This window comes from Callospermophilus lateralis, chromosome 14, assembly GCF_048772815.1.
Source record: "Callospermophilus lateralis isolate mCalLat2 chromosome 14, mCalLat2.hap1, whole genome shotgun sequence".
NCBI lineage: Eukaryota > Metazoa > Chordata > Mammalia > Rodentia > Sciuridae > Callospermophilus > Callospermophilus lateralis.
The window spans coordinates 10603330-10624667 of record NC_135318.1 but is presented as its reverse complement, the minus strand read 5'-3'; the positions used below and the strand labels follow the sequence as shown (position 1 = coordinate 10624667).

Genomic DNA, 21338 nt, shown 5'->3' with positions numbered 1-21338 from the left:
AGTCCATATGAGAAACATTTGAATTCCTTTATTCCCCACTCCCCAAAATTGGGCAAATAGTTCTTCATTGTCTCTCCTTCCATATTTTCCGTACGTGAGACCAGAGGACCTCTAGTTAGCTGGAAAGCCTCCAGATTCCTGGATACCAGGTACAGTATAGGTGGGAATGAAGATATGGGTTTCAAAATCCAGAAATTTATATATCTCCTGAATGCTGGAACTCTAAGTTTCCTTCCTACTCCCTCTTCTCAGATGTAGGAATAATCCCCAAGAAGTTTGGAGAATTCCTTTCTACAGAAGTGGAGTAGCCTCTGGAATAGGGCTCTAAATCTAAGGCATTGTCTCCAAAGGTTAGGGCATTATAAGGATATAGCAAATAAGCAGTTCTTGCCATACTCACAGAGCTTCCTGGACATCTAAAGATAGGCAGGCAGGTAGAACAAATTAACTGAGGAAAACACACAGAAAGTAGAACTGAAAGAAATGCACCATGTTGACAGAAGGAAACTTCAAAAATTATAATATTCCCTGGGAGATAAGATTATATTTATTAGATAAATAGTTGTATAAAATGGGAACAAAGGCTTAAAGAGAACTTGGGACATTAAACGAATGGTTGTTGGTATACAAAACTTAAAGAATTGGAAAATTAAATCCAGGAGATTTCGTAGATACTAGAATGAAAAGGAGTACAGAGCTAGAATATAAGAGAAGGATGCATTAAAAACAAACCTCTGTTAAAGTTACAGGCTTTTAAAAACAAATAGATAATAAAGTAGATAAAATTATAAGAAATAATTCAGTTCTATATTTAGAGTTGAAGGTTGTGTATATTCAGATTGAAATGCTTATTACATTGAAGCACAGCATTATAACCTTCAAGAATATCAGGGATACATTGTTCTAAAGAGACTACATGGAAGGAATTGGGGCTCAGAAGGACCTCAAACATCCAGAAAAATACAAGAAGCTTTAAGACAATTGGAATCCTTTTGAAACTTTTGAAGAATCTATCTTATATGGATTTCAATATCCAGTTAACTGCTTTCATATTTGATTGATTTTATGTATAGTTCATGAAATTTGTCACATATATACCTTGCTTCAGGAAACCATTCTAAGGTTTCTTTTATTAAAATTAGGGAGTGAAATGAGAAGAAAACACCACTGGATTCTAAACTGGACTTTAATATATACAAAAGCAAGGCCCTGGATGACATTGTGCCCAGTTGGGGGTAAAAGGGGATAAGGGGTGGCTTCAAGAATCAGGTCTTAGAGGGATGATATGTTGTAATGTAATTGAAATATCACTGCAAAATATTTTTTAAAATATTTTTGTTATAGGTGGACAAAACATCTTCATGTTGTGCTGAGGATTGAACTCGGTGCCTTACACTTGCTAGGCAAGCGCTCTACTACTGAGTCGCAACCCCAGCCCTCATTGCAAAATATTTTATATTTTAAAATTTGATCTTTTAGAAATTGGAAGAAAAAAGTAGCAGTGACTACATACAAGCAATCAAGAGTGGAGAGAGTACAGTGGGTGTTAAGTTCAGGAAAAAACAGAACAACAGTTTCTTGTGTATTCATGCCCCCACCCAAGAATTTATTATCAGTGGAATTTTTTGGATAAAATGGGAACATTTTATTTATTTACCATATTTAACTAGAATTCTTTATTTACTAATTGTAATGAAAAATTGAAAGGTAGAGAAATTAAAAAATGTGGAAGGTTGGTTTTCATGGTGAGGAAAGTGAGATGATGGTACTGCACAAATTCTCTCCAATTAAATAAGACTTTCCCCTCCCCTACCCAGCCTCCCAGCTTCTCTGAGATGATGCTTTTTATGGAGCAGCACTGGAAGCCCAGGACTGGACCCATTCATTGGGTTCTTCTCAGTTTTCCTTAGCCTGTATCTTGTGATTCTAACAAGTAGATGCCAAGAATGAAGGTATTTCTTCTTAGACCAACCACAGCACTTAAGTGGAAGAAACTCCAGAAACTATAAACATGTGAAGCCATGAAAAGATGATTTGGAAGATGATACAGATCTTGAGTAGTACAGGTCATTTTTCTGTTAATTAGTATCTGTCTTTGGTTAGGTCCAGGGATTCTGAAGGAAGAAAAGGGCTGTGTAGTCCCTGTCTTCACGAAGGTGTGCCCAAGGTGGAAGTGCAGAGTACTATGAAAGACATGGCGGGGCATTGTGGGCAATTCCAGGGGAAGCCTTAACCTTGGTGGAGGTCAGAGAGAATCCCTGTGGGGACTTGAAGAATTTGGAGAACAAGCAGGAATTAGCTCAGTGGAGATATGTTTGGCAGTGAGGAGGGAGTGCTGAAAGGCTAAAGGCAAGGCCCTCTTCAAGAACTGAAAATAAGAAATGTTCTTATTTTTTTTATCAGATTTCTGTTGTAAAAAGACTATTACCTGAGGATGTCACAGATTTAGTTTTCAGTTTTGTTGCATTTGAAATGCCAGAAAAATATTTAGGAACAAGCAGCAGGAAGATCTTAAAGCTTCTAAGTGACGTCTGGGTTGCAGGTAAAATATGGTAGTTGAATCGTCTGTGGTCATTTATATTTGTAGAGTTGCAGGGAGACCTGGAGAGAGTACACAGTAAGAAGAGAGCTGGGTTAAGCATTTGGAAGTGCTAATATTTAATGTTGGGTAAAGAGGATATTCTAGCAAAGGTGACCAAAAAGGAGCAGCCGAAAAGATGAAAGGAATCCTGATTGTATGGCTGCTGGAATGAAGGGGAAGCTGATTCCTGAAGGAGACAGCAGTTAAATCCTCTCAGATGGTGTTGACAGGGAAATGGGTAAGGACTGAAAAAAAAGCATCAAAGGAACTCTGAGTTGCTGGTGGCTATTTTTCCCTGCTGAAAAGGGGCAGATTTAAAAAACTGCTTGGAGGAGTGATGTGGCTTTGTGTGTGGGGGGAAAATCCCTGGAAGAATACTAATGAAAATAGGAGGCTAGTTAAGTAAAGGATCATTCCACGCGTGAGACTTAGTGTGGTGCCAGTTACAAGCACAGTGGCTTATCTTGGGTATGTGCCTAAGATGCCCAGGTACTTAGGTGCTTTGTGTCTAATCATGTGCCACACCTGATGGAACCCCCCCCCCCCCCAATAGTAACTATAAATAAACCAAGTAGCTATTTGGTTCATGCCAGGCAGTGTTGTCTATTTACTTAAATTACTTTGAGTTTTTACAACATTTTGCAGTAGTATTAGCCCCACATTTTAGAAGCAAAGGAATCCTAAGGTAGTATTAGCTAAGTAACTTGCCCAGGGTTTCACAGCTTTCAGTGAGGAATTGTGTTGTGTTGCGTGTTCTGTAGCACACTTATAAGCTCATTTCCTCAACTTTTTTATGGATTATATTTGATATTTTATTATTTTCCAGGTATTGGGGAAAAATATTTTCTCCAGTTTGTTAGTAATACAGTGCGCTTACAATAAAGTACCTTTAAAAATGAGAAGACAGATATCAGTGATATATGTTCTATGCACAAATGTTGATATAGCTCTGAGAAATCTGAAGGATTCCTCAGGAAGTTTTAATGTTATCTATAGAAGTATAGTAGTAAAAGAGAAAAGAGGTGGCAACATTGACCAAAATTATGTGGAACAGTTCTCAATAGTAATTTTGTCAGATGGCTTGTTGACTATTTGGAACAGGAGGAGAAAAACCTCCCAACTTCTGGTCTGTTTTGGGCATTGCTGAGCAGAATGCCATACACAGATTTAGCAAAACACTTTAATATTATGCTGTGCTTCACCTATTTTGTTTATTTTGATGTGTAAACTTTAAATTATGTGTTCTATAAGGACAAATGGTGCCAATATAAGCTCACTTCCTTAAAATCACAATAACCAACCACATGTGTTACCACCTCACTTTAGATGAATGAATGTCCCTAAAGGAACATGGTGTTTTCCTGGTCCATCTGGGGAGTCTAGTTACTTTTGTCTTGTCCCTTAACCATGGAAGGCAGTTGTCTTTGATCATCCTCATAAAAACTCCTTATAATTTGTGGTCCTCATGATGTTATCCCTGTGTGTTCCTTTAAGGTATTGTTCATTTTTCACTATTGTTCATTTGGTGGGGAATGTTACGGAGTAGTCTGTACTGGGCACACACCATGGTGCATTGCTACCATGCCAGGGCCTAGTAGAGGTATATTCCCAAACTAAATGAGGCGTTATTTTATGTTTATGAAAACAAGATTTTGTAATTCCAACTCAAATTGAAGTAGTCTGGGGAAATTTCCTAACCCAGGCCTGGCTGGCCAGCACAGGTGATTTTGATTTAACCAGTTTGCTTTCCAGGGTGATTTTATTAATACTTATGATTTGTGGCACAAGTGTTTTATGATTTTTAAAATTGGGAAAAACTGTACGAAAATAAATTCTCCCAAAGTGTCTCTTCCTGTAAGTATGCAAATACATAAGAAAAAACACATAAGGACCCATAATCCCTTTGTCACCTATTTCCCTCTTTCGCTCATAAAATTATATTTTTTTCTAGCATTCCAATGAGTTGTTAATTGTTCTTTTCGTGATTTGCAGAGTGGTTGTTGAGCCGAGTATCCAAGATGAAAGTGAATTTTTGTATGCCGCGCAGCCTGAGTTACTGAGGTTCAGGACAGCCCAGCTTACAGTTGAGAAGGCTATGGACTGGTATCAGAGCAGAGCAGAAGAGATAGAGCACCATGCCGGGCAGGTGAGGGGAGGACTGCTGCTGCCCAGTAATACTGCAGTGTTGCTGGGTCCTTAGGGCTCAGGGTATGCAATGGATGTGGATAGCAGGGTCAGGAATCATGGAGGTCATTTGCAAGGGATGGAATGAGTGATTCTTATTACTTTTGTTCATTTATTCTTTGCCTGAGAAGTTTTTGTGGCTTTTATTTTGGATTCTTACAGAGCAAATATGTGCAAGAAAAGTTCTAAATCTTTTATAATATAAGCTGCAAATCATTCTGTCCCTGTTTGTCTACGTATTAATTTACTGACATTAATATTAATGTCAGTAAATATTAATAATATTTTTTTCTTCATAGAGTGCTTGACCAGTTGCATTTTACAGTGAGGTAATATGGTTGATTGTGATCTTGCCTTTCAGGAACCCTGTTCAAAGCTGTTTCTACTATTTTCCTTAAAACTATACTCAATTTCTCTTAGGCTTATGGACCTTTATTGAGATCCATAACTACATCAGAGAGGAGGCATGATTCAGAGAGATGAGGATTATACTGAGCTTAAGTTGCTGAATATGAATATTGAGTCTTCCACTAACAGACTTCGTGATTTTGGTACCTTATTTGTACCACCTCAATTTTCTCTTGGCATTAGTTCTAGTTCAGAGTTCATGAGAACAAAGAAATATACTTGAGAACATTGAAAATTCTGCCAGTTGGCTGAACTTGATAGTGTAGTATCTGTAATCAGTCATTTTGGAAGCTGAGGCTGGAAGATTGTGAAAAACTGCTTCAAAATTACAAAAGGGGGGCTGCGGATGTAGCTCAGTGGTAGACTGCCTCTGGGTTCAATCTCCAGTACTTCAAAGGAACACTACCACTTGTGCCCCTTCCCTCACCCTAGTTCTGCTAATAATTAAGTGCTCTGTCAAGTCATAGTTGATTTCATCTTAAGAGCAGATTGGTAATTCAGAACAAAGAATGGTAAAAGGCACTTTAAAGGTCTCATTCAGGGTTTGGTCAGTAGCTAACATTTCCTTTCTCCCCACATCCTGGCTTTGGACCTCCACTCCCACCATCAGTCTTTAGTTTGACAGAAAGGTTGATTCTAGAGGTTCTGGCGAGCAATAGCATGTGGGAAGAAAGATGTAGATCCTTGTTTACATTTCTACTTTGTGTATCTGAGAAGGTCCAGTTTTCCACATGGTAGCCATCTTGAATTCCTGCTTCATCTATTTTAGCTTTATAGAAAAATAGTGTGCTACTGTGGAGTTCTATAGACCCTTACTCTTCCCACCAAATTTTCCTTATTGCTAACATCTTGCATTTTAGTGGTACATTTGTTACAATTGATAAACCATTCTGTAGTGAATGGATGAACTATGATAGTTCCAGAGAATGGAATATTACTAAAAACAAAAATAAATGAGTTCTCAAACCGTGAAAGACAGAGGAACCTTAAATGTATATTACTAAGTGAAAGAAGCCAATCTGAAATGGCTACCTAGAATATAATTCCACTCTGTTGCATTCTGTAAAATGTTGAATTATAGAATCAACAAAAAGATAAGTGGTTGCCACTGGTTAGAGGAGTAGGCAGAGCACAGAATTTTTAGGGCAGTGAAAGTACTCTTAATGATACTATGAAGGTAGATAAATGTCATTATGCAATTGTCTAAATCCATAGAATGTACAACACAAAATGTGAATCTAATGTTATCTGTGGCCTAAGATGGGATGAGGCATGTTGATAGTGGGGATAGTGTGTGTATAGGAAGTGAGGTGGGGCAGGAGATATATTGGAACTGCAAAGAAGTTGTCTCTCAAAACTAGAAGGGAAAGGTGTTTTCCCCCACAGCAATCCAGCTTTGGAGATAATCTACTAGTGACATATGCTCCTTCCCCCCAAAAAAACAATGAAGTGTTCTGTGTGCTAACAACATAGCTTAAAAAAGAAAGTAAAACTAAATTCTGCATTTTTATAAAACTTGATTTAAAAAAAATGGCATTTCAACATGTACAGTCCCTAGAAGGCCACTTACCAAAAATGCACACACTTCCCTTGGTGTCTCCAGCTCCTTCGCCTCTCTGGTCTGTTTTGGCATCTCCATTTTCTGCAGGTTTATTCCCATCCTTGCTGGCCTCAGCTTCTCCCTTCTCTCTCCCTCCTTTTGAGGGTCCTTTTTAGGCTTGGGCCCTGGCTTTGGAGGAGCAGGTTTAGCAGACAACTTTCAGATCTTGGCTTTATCTCCTTTAGCATTCCCTGCAGCCTTTCTCTTGGGCAGGATGGTGACGACAGCGGATGCAGGCGCTGGACGCCTGGACGCAGCTGTATGCAGCTGTGGTCCACCTGGGGTCATTCTTACCGCCTCTTCACTCTGCTCCTGTTTTTGTCTTTAATTTCTCCTCCTTTAAATGGGTTTTACTACCCCTACCCACTTTTAGGGCAGAATGTTCAGATCCTACCTCTTTTATAACTAGAAAAATAAGTTAAATTCATATTCTTTCTGGCTTTTTGTCTTAGCTTCTGGTTTCCATCACATCTCAGCCTAGAAATGGTCACTCTGCTCTTGGTAATCACTTTCTCAGTTTTTGCTTTCTTCTCTATCCAGTCTGAATCCTTCTACAATACTACTCAGGCTAACAGTCCAACTCTTAATATCCAGTTCCCTCTGTTTCTCATGGAAAATCTTGTCCTTTGACACCATTTACTACTTTCCTGAAATCTCTTCTTGGGTGTATGTGACAATATTCCACTGTTTTCTTTTCTCGTCTTAGCAATTTGTCTGCTCCTGAGGCTCACGTTCTTTGGCTTGTCCATTTTCACTATTTCTCAGATTGCTTCTCTAGTCACTAATTCTTGTCTACAAGTGTGGCCCATTCGGATCTTCTCACCTCACACCACTCTGATTTATGTGCTAACAGTTCCCAAGTAGAATGTCCAGCCATGTACATTTACTTCAGCTGCGGGTTTGGTTTACTTATTTTTGGATCTGTGTTGGGCCTCTGCACTGAGATAATCGACAAGCTCCTGAGCAGCAACACATTCAGTTCAAGGTTCTCGGTTTTGATGATCCCTTGTGCCCACCCTTTGACTTAAAGGAAAAACCCAAGCCATCATTGTTGACTCCTCTTCCTTACTCATGCTCCTCATCTGGTCTGACCAAACTTCATAGTTTGTTTACTAATATTGTTTTTCTCCTCTTGAATGACTTCAATTACACTGTCATGGTTTGGCTCCTTGTTATTTTTTTGCCCAGTACATAGAAAGTGTTCAACTAATACTTATCCCACATGAATGAGTGAAGTAGCTAGTGAATGGGTGTGTGAATCAGGATATCTGTCAGGATTCCTCCCATGTTGGCACCTGCAGTTCTCATGACTAGTCTCCCTGTTTTCAGTCCAGGCAATTTCAGTTCATCATCCTGATTAATTCGTCATTCAGTAAATACTATTCCAAAGTGTAAATCTGTTTGACAGGCCTCAGTGGAAAACCTTGGGTCATATTTTGTTTCAGGATAAACTGCAGATTCCTTAGTGTCACACTATCCTCTGATGTGGCACCTTCCTCTTTAGGACTCCAGCCCTCCTGCCCTTCACGTCACACCATTCTGTCTGGTGAAGCTAGATGACAGTGCGCTCTGCCTCCCTGCCTCCTGCGCTACTCTCCCTCCCTCTTGTGCTTCACCTCACTAAAACCCATTGGTTCTGCAGCGCCCATTTACAAGTTCCTCATCTGGGAAGCTGCACACCCTCAGGATGAGCTCAGTGCTCTTTGGATCCCCGTCAGTCACAGCACTTGCCTCACTCCTTCCAGCATTGACTGATTCGTTGTTTTTCCTTCCTAGACTGAGGAACCGTTGAAGGTAGAGGCCTCAACTTACTCAGCTTTGTGTTCTTAGTGCTTCTAATGATGTTAACTCACAGTAAGGCCTCAAAAAATAATTTAGTCTAGGAGCCAGAAACTTAGGGTAGTGTGAAAGATCATGGGCATAGGCCATGACAGATGTTTTTCCATGAGTCAGAGAATGTTAATCCATAAATTTTACCAAGGAATGGGACAAATGGCATTCTGTTGAGCCTCTAAAGGAAAATCATTCCTTGCTTTTTATCTGATGAAGCTTAAGTGAATTGAGTCAAATGTTTGTACCAGAGTTAGTTAATCAGCATATATTTATTGCCTTCTGTATGGGAGGCACTGTGGAAGGAAAGTGTCTGAACTGGAAGCTGTGGGGATAGTTGCTCTTCTTGGAAACAGAATTGTGTAGTAAAGTAAGAGTAATTTGGCTTTCTTACTATCTGTTAATTTTTTCCTTCTCCTTGTTAATATGTTATGAGAAACTTAAGATGGTTATCTTTCCTTTAATATCTTTAAAAAAATATTTTTAGATTTGAACATGAGTGCTTTATTTTTTATGTGGTACTGGGAAACCAACCCAGTGCCTCACACATGCTAGGTAGGCGCTCTACCACTGAGCCACAATCCCCGCCCCTCCCCACTCCTTTAATATCTTTATCCTCAGTATTTCTTGCTGGTTGAGTCTTTTAAGAACTCTGTTTTTATGGTAAAAAATATATTTTTAATGGAATTAAAAAAATGGTCATAAGAATTAGATTCTGTACTAAGTTTTTACTTTAGAATGTCTAAGCTTGGGAACTTACAGTTATTCTCAATTTTAGGTTGACTGTGCATTGTCACTTATTCGACTTGGAATGGAGCGGCATATTCCTGGTTTGCTAGTTCTGTGTGATAATTTGGTCACTCTGGAAACACTGGTTTATGAAGCTGGGTGTGACTTAACCCTAACCTTGAAAGAACTCCAGCAAATGAAAGACATTGAAAAACTAAGATTACTGATGAATGGCGTAAGTTTTATTTTAACATTTTTTAAGCATTCTCTGTACTTTGACTAATACAAGTCTTGAACCAAAAATGAAATGTTCTTCAAACTTGAAAACTGAGTACATAAAGGTTTCCTGATCTTTTTTTTCCCAAAATCAAACGTCATTGGTATGTTAATGAAGTGATGTGAAGCTGTGTTGACTGTTGTGCCTGGCTTGCCTTTTCTCTCTCTCCATTCCTCTATCATCTGTCCCCTCTTTTCCATCCTCCTCTTTCACTCCGACCCTTTTTTTTTTTTTTTGCTTTTTTTCCCCTGTAAGCAACCCAGTGAAACTTGGTTTGTTTTGTATGTGGGACTCCCCTTATGAGACTTAGGTAGATCTTTTGGGGTAATTAAAAGAAGTGATTGCATAATTTTAGGGATAATGAGTAAAATTATCAGTGTCATTTGAAGTTTTGTGAAGGTGGATATAAAGGAGCAAAATGAAAAGAGGAAAGGAATGGAGGGATTCTGGACTTTTCTAGATGTAGCTCCTTTCCAGACCTCTTTCTCTTCTTCCTCCTTCTGGTCTTGTGCCTTTTCCTCTTGGTCTAAAGTCTCCTCCTCTGCCTGTTCACATATTCTTCCTCTTCCCTCTTCTGGGTATCCTCTTTGCTCTTTAGGATCTCATGACTATGTAGTGGCATGAGCAGATGGGCCACAGTGGTATTGTTGCTGTACCCCTTCCCAGGTAGGTGACTCATTCTTTGATGCCTGTTGGTACACATGTAAGTGGTGACCTGCAGTGTCTGTTTTAGAAAGTATGGCACAGCCTCTGTTTAACATCATCTGACTACTGGTAAACTTTAGGACTCGTGTGGGATAATGCAATATTTAATGCTTATGTTTTTTTTTTAATGTTCTTTCAGTGTTCTGAGGACAAATATGTGACAAGTGCCTACCAATGGATGGTTCCGTTTCTCCATCGTTGTGAGAAACAGTCTCCTGGTGTAGCTAATGAGCTACTAAAAGAATATTTAGTAACTTTAGCTAAAGGGGATTTAAAATTTCCCCTGAAGATATTTCAGCATTCCAAACCAGATGTAAGTAGAAACTCTAACTTAAAATTCCCTGCATTTTTTAAATTTATAGAAATAGGTTTTTTAAAATGAATTTTTATAAAAGACTTTGCGGATAATTCTTTTTATACAGAAAATGGCTGCCTTTCTTTAAAAGTGTTTCAGTAGTGTAGTGTGAAAATTTTTCCAAAAGTTCAGAAAATTGTTTATTTTTATTTGTTTTAAAAGTTTGTGAACTATCTGCTATATGTTGGAAACTGTTAATACCAAGAAGATGAATAGTTGATAGGAATTCAATACCTATCATGTCTCAAGTGTTAAAATATTTAATTAATAATCCTATGAAATAGATACTTTTATTATCTTAATATAGAGGAAAGGAAAGTTGTGATCTAAAGTGATTTGGTACTAGCCCAGGGTTACACAGTAGGTAGAAGAACTTGCATTCAAATACAGTATTGTAACGCCACAACTGTTAACTTTTACATTGTATGATACCACTAATAGGAGATGGTTTCTGCCCTTGAGTACACTCAAATAGTTTATGAAAATCTTTATGCTCTTATATGGTATCTTGTAATTATTCTTAATTACTGTTATATCTACTTATAGAGTACTGTATAACTTTGAATTTCTAAAGGGTTCACATTGGCTGATGATAAAGTCATTTTATTAAGTACAGCATACCTTTACATTTAACAGTGTCTTAATTTAGCCATAGATCAAATATGCTATTTCTAGCGATAGTGCCTCCTTTTCTGTTGAGGGCCACTCAAGCAAGATGGCATGGTCACTTGAGTCCTGACTTTGTAGTAATTTTCAAAACATCATATTTAGGTTCAAGCAGAAAGCATTTCAGACTTTTTCCAATTTAAAATTCGCATTGAGACTATTTTCTTGCCCTATGCTTTGTTCATAAGTCCACTAAGATTTATGGTCATAGAGCAGTATAATAAAATTTTAAAGGAAAAAAATGCTACATTGTACGCTTTTGGTTTCTAAAAGGTTTGTCAGAAATATGTCCTTTGGTTACTTAAAATTTTCCATCTTCTCATAAGCAGTCTGCACTTAGTATTCTGGTTTTAAATGTGTGGTGGTTTACTGTGAGCTGAGGTGGGTTGCTTATGACAGCAGAATACCATGTGAGAAGCAGGATAGATTGAATATGAATGTTTTATGAGGAAGAAAGAAGCAACTTTAAATTCTTTCCAGTAATCTTGTTATACTTCTTCCTCACAGAATCTTGTAAATCCTTGGTTTGTAGTCAGCTTTTTGTTGTTTCTACTCGACAATTTAGCATGAACCTTTTGAATAAACCATACAGTCATTTGCCTTTGTTGAAACATGTGAACATCAAAGCAGAGAAGCTTCAGGGCCTGTGCTTCCAGTCTGCCTCTCCAGCCTTGTTTCTCTCCAGGAGAACATGAGACCGTTCACAGTGAACTTCTTGACTCTTCACTCTGTCAGGCTCAGTCTTGGCTTTCTGTATTTTATGGCATATTTCCTTTGTTTAGAATGGTGATTCCCCCTTTTCATTCACTTCACAAATAACTGCCTATCCTTCAAGTCCTGCTCTTTTAGATTATCTCTACTGTGAAATCTTCCTCGACTTCTCTGTGCTCTGACAGGTCTTTGTACTTGCTTCTATTATAGCCCTTATCATACTGTGTTGGGATTATTTGTTCATGTTTCTCTTTCTTTCCTTTATTCCTTCTCTGTATGTCATTCATCTCTTTATTACCAGGAAATAGCATGCTGCCTAGTAGTGAACAAGAGCTCCTTTCACTTTGGCAGAACAAATGTAGGAATGAAGGATTGAAACTTGGTTTCATTGGGGGTGCTTTAGATCACTTGTTTATATTTATTTACTTGACTAAGATTGTACTGGGAGTATTGTTTGTATTTCACTTAATTTTTTATGAAAAGAAGGTACTTGGATCTGCCATGAATGATGCACAGAGTATTTTAATAATTTAACAACAGCAATGGCTTCTGTATCAGACAGCTTAGATCAAGTATGCTGCATTAACAAATGATCTCTGTGTTAATACTGTGCAACAGCAAATACAATTTTTCTCACAACTGTCATATCTGCTACAGTTGGGCTTCTGCGTTCCATGTGTTATTTACTTGGCAAATGAGGCAGAAAAATATTTTCTATCCTATGGCCCAGGAAAACAATAGTAGACTCCCAGTGGCTTTTAAAACTTTTGTTGAAAAAGGGGGCTCAAGTTGCTTCCTCATTTTCCCCAGGCACAAGAAAGTCTGATGGCCAAGCCTGACACTAAAGGTCAGAGAAGAGCAATTCTTTCATGGGAAGAGGGAAGCTAATACTTAGGAGCCAGAGTCACAGTGATAAGGAAGGTCTTGAAACTCCTCTGCACCTGCCTAAATCCTTCTAAATCACCTCGTGTACCTCAAAGTTTATTCTACTTTATAACTTCTAAAACACTCTTCTGATTGTAAGCCATTGCTCTGCGACTGAATCTGTCATTGGAAAGTGAAACTTGAGGGGGGCAGTTTTGGGCATTAATGTCATGGGGACACAATCTCCTGCCTTCTCAGTGTTTTCTGTCTTCCAAACTGGTGACTTTTGAATGTGTCTGTACATCAGAACCATGTACACATTAAGAGTTTCTGTGCCTTTTCCAGATACAATGGAGTAGAATTTGGGGGGGTGGGGTCTTGGGTATACTTTTAATAATTTATCCAGTGATTTGGATGGAAAGCCAGGGCTGGGAACCACTGTTTCAAATGTCCTTTCTTTTAACCAATGGGAATTTACTTCTTAGCTTTGTTAAAATACCATCTTTTAAGTTTGTTTCTAATTACATAATTCAGTGGGCAATTTTAGTTTTAAAATTATATTTTCTAATTTAATATTTACTGTAGAATAAAACATAAAGATAGAAATAATGTTGTTTCTGACAGCATCATTGACTAAATGTTCTGAAAATTCTTTTACTCTAAATTATTTAAAATTAGTCATTAAATTATTAAAAATATGTTTACCTGTGGTGCTGAGCTTCAGAGAAAGTAAGGGGAATTCCTGCTGGCCAAAAGTGAAGCAGAAGGAAGTCGGAGAAACTCAGGAGAAGTTAGTGCTTGCGTGGGTGGGGGTGTGGTTTTCTGTTCTACTCCTTACCATGGCGTTGTCAGTGAAAGTGCAGAATAGAAAGCTTCATACCCATGGGCATGTGAAGACCACCAAGAGGTGTGACTGTGGTGGCATGTACTTTTCATTAAAGGGGTGGGGATGGGCAGCCCTCCTAACAGAGCAGTGTTAAGTCAAATCTGTTGTTATCTGTGATAAAACTGGACCTGGTTCTCTTGGTGATAGCAAAAGCAAAACTTCTTTGAGGGACTCATATTTGAACAGATGTGTAAGAATATTACAGATAAATCTTGAAGATGAATTTACAATTCGGTTTTACAAAACCCAAGGAAAATATCTATAGGCAAGATTGAGTGGGCAGAACCTTGCTCCCCTTCCACTCTGATAATAGATGATCAGATATAGGTTACGAAATACATATTTTCAGTCCTTAAGATATGAGGAAAGAAACAAAGACATGAGAAGGAATGGAGAAACTGAAAAAAATTAGCTGAGATTTGAAAATAAGCCATTTAGAACTTATAGAATTGAAATTGTAATAAAAGCAAAAATTTAAATGGAGGAATTCAAAGGAATTGAAGACAATTTAAGAAAGAATTGAAATTTGGAACACAATTTAAGAAATTATCTGCAATGTAGAACATAAAGTGAAAAGACATGGAGAATAGGCAGGGCAGGTCTGATGTAGGACTAGCAAGACTTCTAGGAAGAGAGTCTGATGGTCTGTCCATGTCCTAGTAGAGTGTTGTTTTAATTATAGAGAATTGGGAGTATTTATTTTTGGTACTTGGGATTGAACTCGGGGGCACTCATCAACTAAGCCACACCCTCAGCCCTATTTTGTATCTTATTTAGAAACACGGTCTCACTGAGTTGCTTAGTGCCACGCTTTTGTTGAGTCTGGCTTTGAACGCGAGATCTTCCTGCCTCAGCCTCCTGAGCCAATGGGAGTACAGGCATGTGCCTCAGTGCCTGGCTGGAGTATGTCTAATGTCTGATAAGGATAGTATTCCTTTGTAGTTTTTTTTTCCCAACTAATTTTTTAAGCTATTCTTGGATTTTTTTTTTTTCCATTTAAACTTTGGTATCAGCTTGTCTAATTTCCTGACAGCTTATTTGTATTTCCTTGTGATTATATTGAATCTATAAATTAACATAGGGAGATTACTATATTAATGTTCAATCACCCTCTTCAAAAGTAGGATATTTTATTCTATTTGTTTGCCTTTTTAAATGTTTCAGGAGTGGTTAAAATTTTTGATGTTTTGCATATTTTTTTGTTCAATTTATTCCTAAGTTTTTAATTTTCTGTCCCTCTTACAAAGTGAAGTTTTCTCTTCCCTCATTTCTTGTTTTTTTTTTTCACGTGTGAATATGAAAGCTCTTTATAGCTGCGTGTGAAGTTTGTATTCTTCCTCGCTGACTTCTTATATTGCTTGACTTTCTGCTGTTTTCCTTTTCTAGATGTAGCTTCTTTCCAGACCTCTTTCTCTTCTCCCTCCTTCTGTTCTTGTGCCTTTTCCTCTTGGTCTAAAGTCTCCTCGTCTGCCTGTTCACATATTCTTCTTCTTCCCTCTTCTGGGTATCCTCTTTGCTCTGGAGCCAATGGTCTGGATTTGAATCATGACTTTGCCACTTCCTAGCTTTACAAGCATGAGCAAATCATTTGATCTCTCGGCACTTTGGTTTTCCCTTAATGTACAATGGAAATAAGACTAGCAATAATCTTAGAGGGTTGTTATGAGGATTTATAAATTAATGCATGCAAGCACTTAGAAGTGGAAGCTGGCACAAAATAAGAAACCAAGAAAAGTTATTTTTGTTAATTTATAATAATACCCATTTTTATTCTCTTGTCCTTTTGTTACCAGTTAATCACTTTGTAACTCTGGGCAGTCCTTTGTCAGATATTAGTACCAACTTAATGACAATAAGTGTTTTCTTAATACCTGTGGACATGTATGTAAATCTTTTGACTCAGCTGCTTTAGAAAACTTTGTTTCCCTGGTAACCTTGAATTTTTTTTTTTTAAATTTGCATCCATTAATTTGAGTTTTTTTTAATTAAGCAATAGAAATTTATTTCCTATAGCTCTGGAGACTTAAAGTTCAAAATTGAGGTACTTGTAAGGTAGATTTCATTCTGAGCCCTATGCTCATGGCTTATAGTTGGCTACCATTGTCCTGTGGTTACCTGTCCTTTGTGCTTGCAAGAAAGAGGAAGAAAGGTGTGCACCCCTTGAGGGTTAGGGAGTCAACATTAGGGGGAAGTGGGGGACATACTTAAGTCCATAGTGCCCCCTATAGAGAGGTAATGAAAAATTGGGAGTAGTTAAACTATTGAAAACTCAGGCTGAACAACAGAAGGCCTCTTTGGCAGCTGTCAAAGAAAGTTCCATCTTCTGCAGTGGGGGTGGGAGAGCAGGGTAAGCTGAAGACCAGGGCCTGGGGGTGCAGCTCAGTGGTAGAATGTTATTAGCATGTAGGAGGGAGGCCCTGGGTTTAATCCCCAGTAGAAACAAATATTGACTTAAGTTTTCTAAGAAAATGCCTTTGTTAGGCAGCTCTTCCCATCACTTTCCCATCTGTTTTGTGTATATTGGTGAGTTTCTACTAAAATGCTGAAATGCAAGAGATCATTATTACAGAAATTATCCTAAACTTCCTTTTTGTTGAAAACAACTCTAAAGAAAGTAGTTTCAGTCTTTCATTTGGTTTCTGTGGTGGTAAAGTGTAAGTGCTCTGCATGTATTTATTTACTTAATTCTCTCAAGCTTTCATTGTAGTTTCTGTGTTGATAATGTCTTCCACATTTAATAGTTGATTTAGCCTTCACTACTTTCTTTTAGGAAGGTGTTGTTAATATTTGTTTTATAGAGGAGTAAAACAAGGATCAAATCGGTTATTTTTGTGTATCAGAAAATACTGCAAGAATGGAAATCTGTGGTTTGCAGGGAGAAATGATGTATTCTGTATAGAAGGTGGCCTGAAGTGGTCATTTTTCTGCATCAGAAATAGATTGTTATGTGGTTTGTGTACAACTACATTACAGTTGGACTTCTGAACAGAATGTCAGTACTGTGTAGTTAAATGAATAATGTATAATACATACTGAAAAAAAATAATAGATTCTAGCATTTTTAAATATTAGTTAAGGAATTTTATGTTTTTGTAATTGGAACCCAAAGAATTTGGCTCCAGGGTTAGAAATGTTATTTTTAATGAATTGCCTTTTCAGTTCACTGTGCTTTTCCTCTCTGCTTTATCTTGAAAGGGTCATAAATTGACAAGTCTGTTTTAAGCAGATGCAAAGCTTATGGGTTACAAATTATCTTTTCTAGCTGATTCTGTAATTAAAATGTGATTTCATTTAGAATTATTAAAGACCCCAAAGTCTTTAAGCTGAACAAAAATCAAGATTTGTTTCTGTGGCTGATTAATTGCACTATTTAATATTCTATTGGCAGTGGTACTGGGCTAGGGAGAAACAGACTATGAATCTATTGACATTTAGTATAAAATGCTTTATTTTTTCTAGCTGAAGCAAAAAATTATTCCTGATCAGGATCAGCTGATGGCAATATCGCTAGAGTGCATCTATAACTGTGAACGAAATGATCAACTCTCTCTTTGCTATGACATCTTAGAATGTCTGCCACAAAGGGGATATGGGTAAGACTCCACAGGCCAATCTTACTGTCCTTTGATTCTAACATTTAAAATGAAAATATTGCTTCCCCAAATATTCATCATAGAGAATTTTTGGAATGTGAAAGAAATACAAAGAGAAAAATAAAATCATCTGCAATCCTGTTGTATAGAGCTAAACTCATGTTCTTCTACCATTATATGGGAAGTTCTAGTACATTTTATACTACTATAATTACAACTAAGTTATATAATTTTGTTAAACTTGATAATTATCTGTTAAAAAATAAAAATGCCATCACCACAAAAAATTCTTTTTAGCTGGGTGTGATGTGGTGGCACATGCCTTTAATCCTAGTGGCTCAGGAGGCTACGGCAAAATAAAAAAACGGAGATGTGGCTCAGTGGTTGAGTGCCCCTAGGATCAATCTCTGGTATCCCCCACCCCCAAAATCTTTTCATTAGTGGATTGGTACTGATTGATTTTGTTTTCAGTTGTGTTTTAATTGTCATATTTATCTGCTAAAAGTGTATTTATTCTATGAATTGTTCTTGGTGCTTACCTGTGTTAGTCCTCAGGGGACCTGTACTAGTGATGGATGAATGTGTATAATTTTTAAGTACTTTTATGTTTAAATGGAATCTTCTGTATGTGCTTTTTGATTATTGAGTTGGATGCAAATTGTAAGTCACGTAACAGTCATTCCTTTAATCTTTTTTTAAAATCTACCGTATAATACAATTTTTACATCTGGAAAAGAATTCACGTTGCTTACAACACTTGAAAGAGCAGGAAGGGAAAGTCAGCAGGCCTGTTCTAAGCCTTTGTAACTTCAGTCATTTAACCTCTTGTCATTAATTTTCTTATTTGCAAGATAAGATACTTAAACAGGAAAGCTCCTTATCCATTTTCTCTTTCCTTGTCTGTTTCTTGTCTTTTCTAGAAAATATTTTTTATGAAAGTAGACACCTGTTTTGCAATTCACCATGAAATAATTATCATGTAGTCATTAATAGTACTGAAATCAGATGAAAAATCAATGGTAAAGCAATATACTAAAACATTATCCCAGCGACTATTTTTCTTTTATTTTTAAAGATGAAATTTACATTTATAAAGGCAAGGTCTGACTGCCATTTTCCTAGCCACCTTAGCCAGGCTGGCATCACTTATAGTCAAATAACCTGACATCGAATGTCTGTCTTCTGATGTGATGCAGCATGAAGAACCTGGTGTTTCAGTGCCCTGAGGAGTAATTGTGCTAGAATTGTTCACTCTGGATCTATCACTTTTCGGCCAAACTTCTATAGTTGAAACAGGAACTAGAAAGACAATTTAAATAGCCATGAAGAAAATAGTAAGGTCAATCTAGAATATGGAACTTTCTGCAAGTTAGTTGGTCTTTTCCCTAAAGAAAGTTGTTATTGAAAAGAAGTGAGGTGCTGTTGTAAAATACAGGAGTCCAGAGGGACACGATCCCCTCTTAATTTTTAAAAACGATGTAATGTATGAACACAGTTGAAACCAGGCAATTTAAGACTGATAGTAGACAACTGTTCATGGCCTCCTTTCTTCATCCTTAATACCTGCCTTCATAAAAGCATATAACTTTCATAATTTTTATTATCTTAATATTATGCTTGTTGTTAATATTGCAATTTTAGGTCATTCTTGGTATGCTTTTATGGAAATGCTTTCCTTTTTCTGTTTGTATTCCTATTTTTTTTGTCATTACAATTATGCAATTGGGCTGGGGATGTGGCTCAAATGGTAACACGCTCACCTGGCATGCGTGCGGCACTGGGTTCGATTCTCCACCACATAAAAATAAAAGATGTTCACTGAAAAACTGAAAAATAAATGTTAAAAAAATTCTCTTTTCTCTCAAAAAAACCCCCCCCCACAATTATGCAATATTGTTTATACAGAGTTAGGTGTTTTTGTTTCCTTTTGATTCAAGTTTGTTTTCCCTGGATTGGGTAATCTCCTATTCTTTGTCCTTTAATCTTTCTAATACCATGATCACACTCTTCCAGTAGGTAGAAGGCTAGACTGTGCAATTTAGGTGCACGATCTTTTTCCTGCAAGGTCTGAAGATATTGCTCTGGTCTCCTCCAGGTTTTTGAGAATCCCAGTGCTATTCTGAATCATAGTGCTTTACGTGTGGTTTTCTTCCTTTTTACAGGGTTTACTATCTTATCCTCGTCCTTAGTGTTCTGAAATACCTTAAAAATGTTTTCTTGCAAGTCTGCATTTATTGTGTTGTTCATTGACTAATCTACTCCATTCTGGAAGCTCATAACTTTCAGTCCTGTGGGGAATATATTTTTTTCCTTAACGAGTTTATTTGTACTTTTCTCCTAAAATTCCTGTTTTTCAAAAGTTAGATCTGTGAATTTTGTTATTTAACTGTAGCTCTCATTTAAGACCTTTTACTGCCCTTTTCATTGTGTTTCTCACCTTTGATCTGGGATATTTCTTTAGTTTTATTTTATAATTCAGTTTTTTGAATTTTAAAATTTGTTTTTACCTTTTTAACTTAAATTCTAAGAACTTGTTCATTTAAAAAAAAAAAAATCCCCATCTTGTTTCACAGATGCATGGATACATGTTCTTCTGCTGTCTTTGATCCTCACCTCAGTTTCTGGTTCTTCTTATTGTGTTTATGCCTTTACTCTTAGGAATGTTTTTCTGTTTTTATTCTTGATGAGTAATTTATAGTTAAAGCCCTAAACAGCTGATTGGAAGCCTTGTATTCGTAGAGAGCAGGCTTGTTTCTAGGTGAACCTTACCTTAACGTGGTCAGGAAGGGATATTTAAATGGGTGAGACCCTAAAATGCTAACAAGTGTGTTTTATCTTTTTTTAATCTTTTTTGTTTTATCTTTCATCTTTTAACTCAGAATAGTCCCTCTTTTCCGCCCTTTCCATCTACATGTCTTGTACTTTTTAGTACTGGGGTGTGCCTAATCCAGTTGTCTACAGTATGAAGTCCCTCTGTTCTTCCAGGTGTGGAAGAGTGTACTGCCTGTGTGAGATAAAAGGACTATAACTGGTGTGCACGAGTGTGCTTATGTTTTCAGAAATACCTGCTGCTTCCAGCCCTTGGCATTCCTTTTTCCGCATGTGTGCTGGCTTTCCATTCTTCTTGCAGTTGTTACTTCTCTGCTTAATGTCTATAGCCACCTAATTTGCATCTCCAGATTTTCTGTGCATCTCTTATCCACTGCTGTCTCCTTTCTCTCTCTGTTCCTTGTGTGTACACCCCCAGTTCCTTTTGCTGTTTCACTTACCGTCTTTTAAATGGAGTTTGGAAAGGAGTAGAGATAAATGTAGAGTTCCTTCTGTCATATTTAATTGGAAGGCCTTTTAGCTCTGTTTCTGCAGTTCTATGATCTGGGTTGCCAGTCTTGTCTCAGTTTTCATTTTTTTAGAGAAGTGATATATCTTACATTCTGCCTGTTAGGTTACATTGGTGATTTGTACATCTCGATCATTCCTTTCTCTTTGTCAAAGTTCTAAGTTTTCTGACCATTAAGAAAGGATCTCAGCATTTATCCTGTTAATGGTAAAGCTGGATGGAGGTCGAGTAGTACTGAGTACCTCCCTTCTTCAGTTGGGCTTGGGCATCTTTGTGTAGGGAACTTGGTATTACTTAGACCTATGCGAGTATGGCCAGTCTCTCCTTCACATCCTTGGTAAAGAATGGCAGTATATAGCAAGTATGCCTCTAACAGTCATGTCCTTCAGTAGGCAGCAAAAGGCAGGTAAAATGGATTGTATTATAGACATTTTGCAGCAAAGTGTTATTACCCACAGTTTAAAAACTTCAGTGTGAAGGATTTTAGAATTTGCTTCTATACAGGGCAACGTGATGCAGAGGCTACTCCCTAACCTGTTTTTCAGAGAGTAAGTCCTTGAAGGATTTCTGCTTCAATGAGCTGGGTGGGAAACTCGGTGGTTCTCAGCTTGA

General features: G+C 37.4%; 1 protein-coding gene across 1 annotated transcript in view; it reads left to right on the top strand.

Moving 5' to 3' along the window:
* The window catches only part of Nbas (NBAS subunit of NRZ tethering complex), a 324412-nt gene that overhangs the window by 123127 nt on the left and 179947 nt on the right, over nucleotides 1-21338 (top strand). Inside the window, exons 23-26 of the mRNA XM_076833054.2 lie at nucleotides 4574-4727; nucleotides 9382-9567; nucleotides 10454-10627; nucleotides 17256-17389. Coding sequence (XP_076689169.2) covers nucleotides 4574-4727; nucleotides 9382-9567; nucleotides 10454-10627; nucleotides 17256-17389 — 648 coding nt within the window. The remainder of the gene's footprint in view (nucleotides 1-4573; nucleotides 4728-9381; nucleotides 9568-10453; nucleotides 10628-17255; nucleotides 17390-21338) is intronic.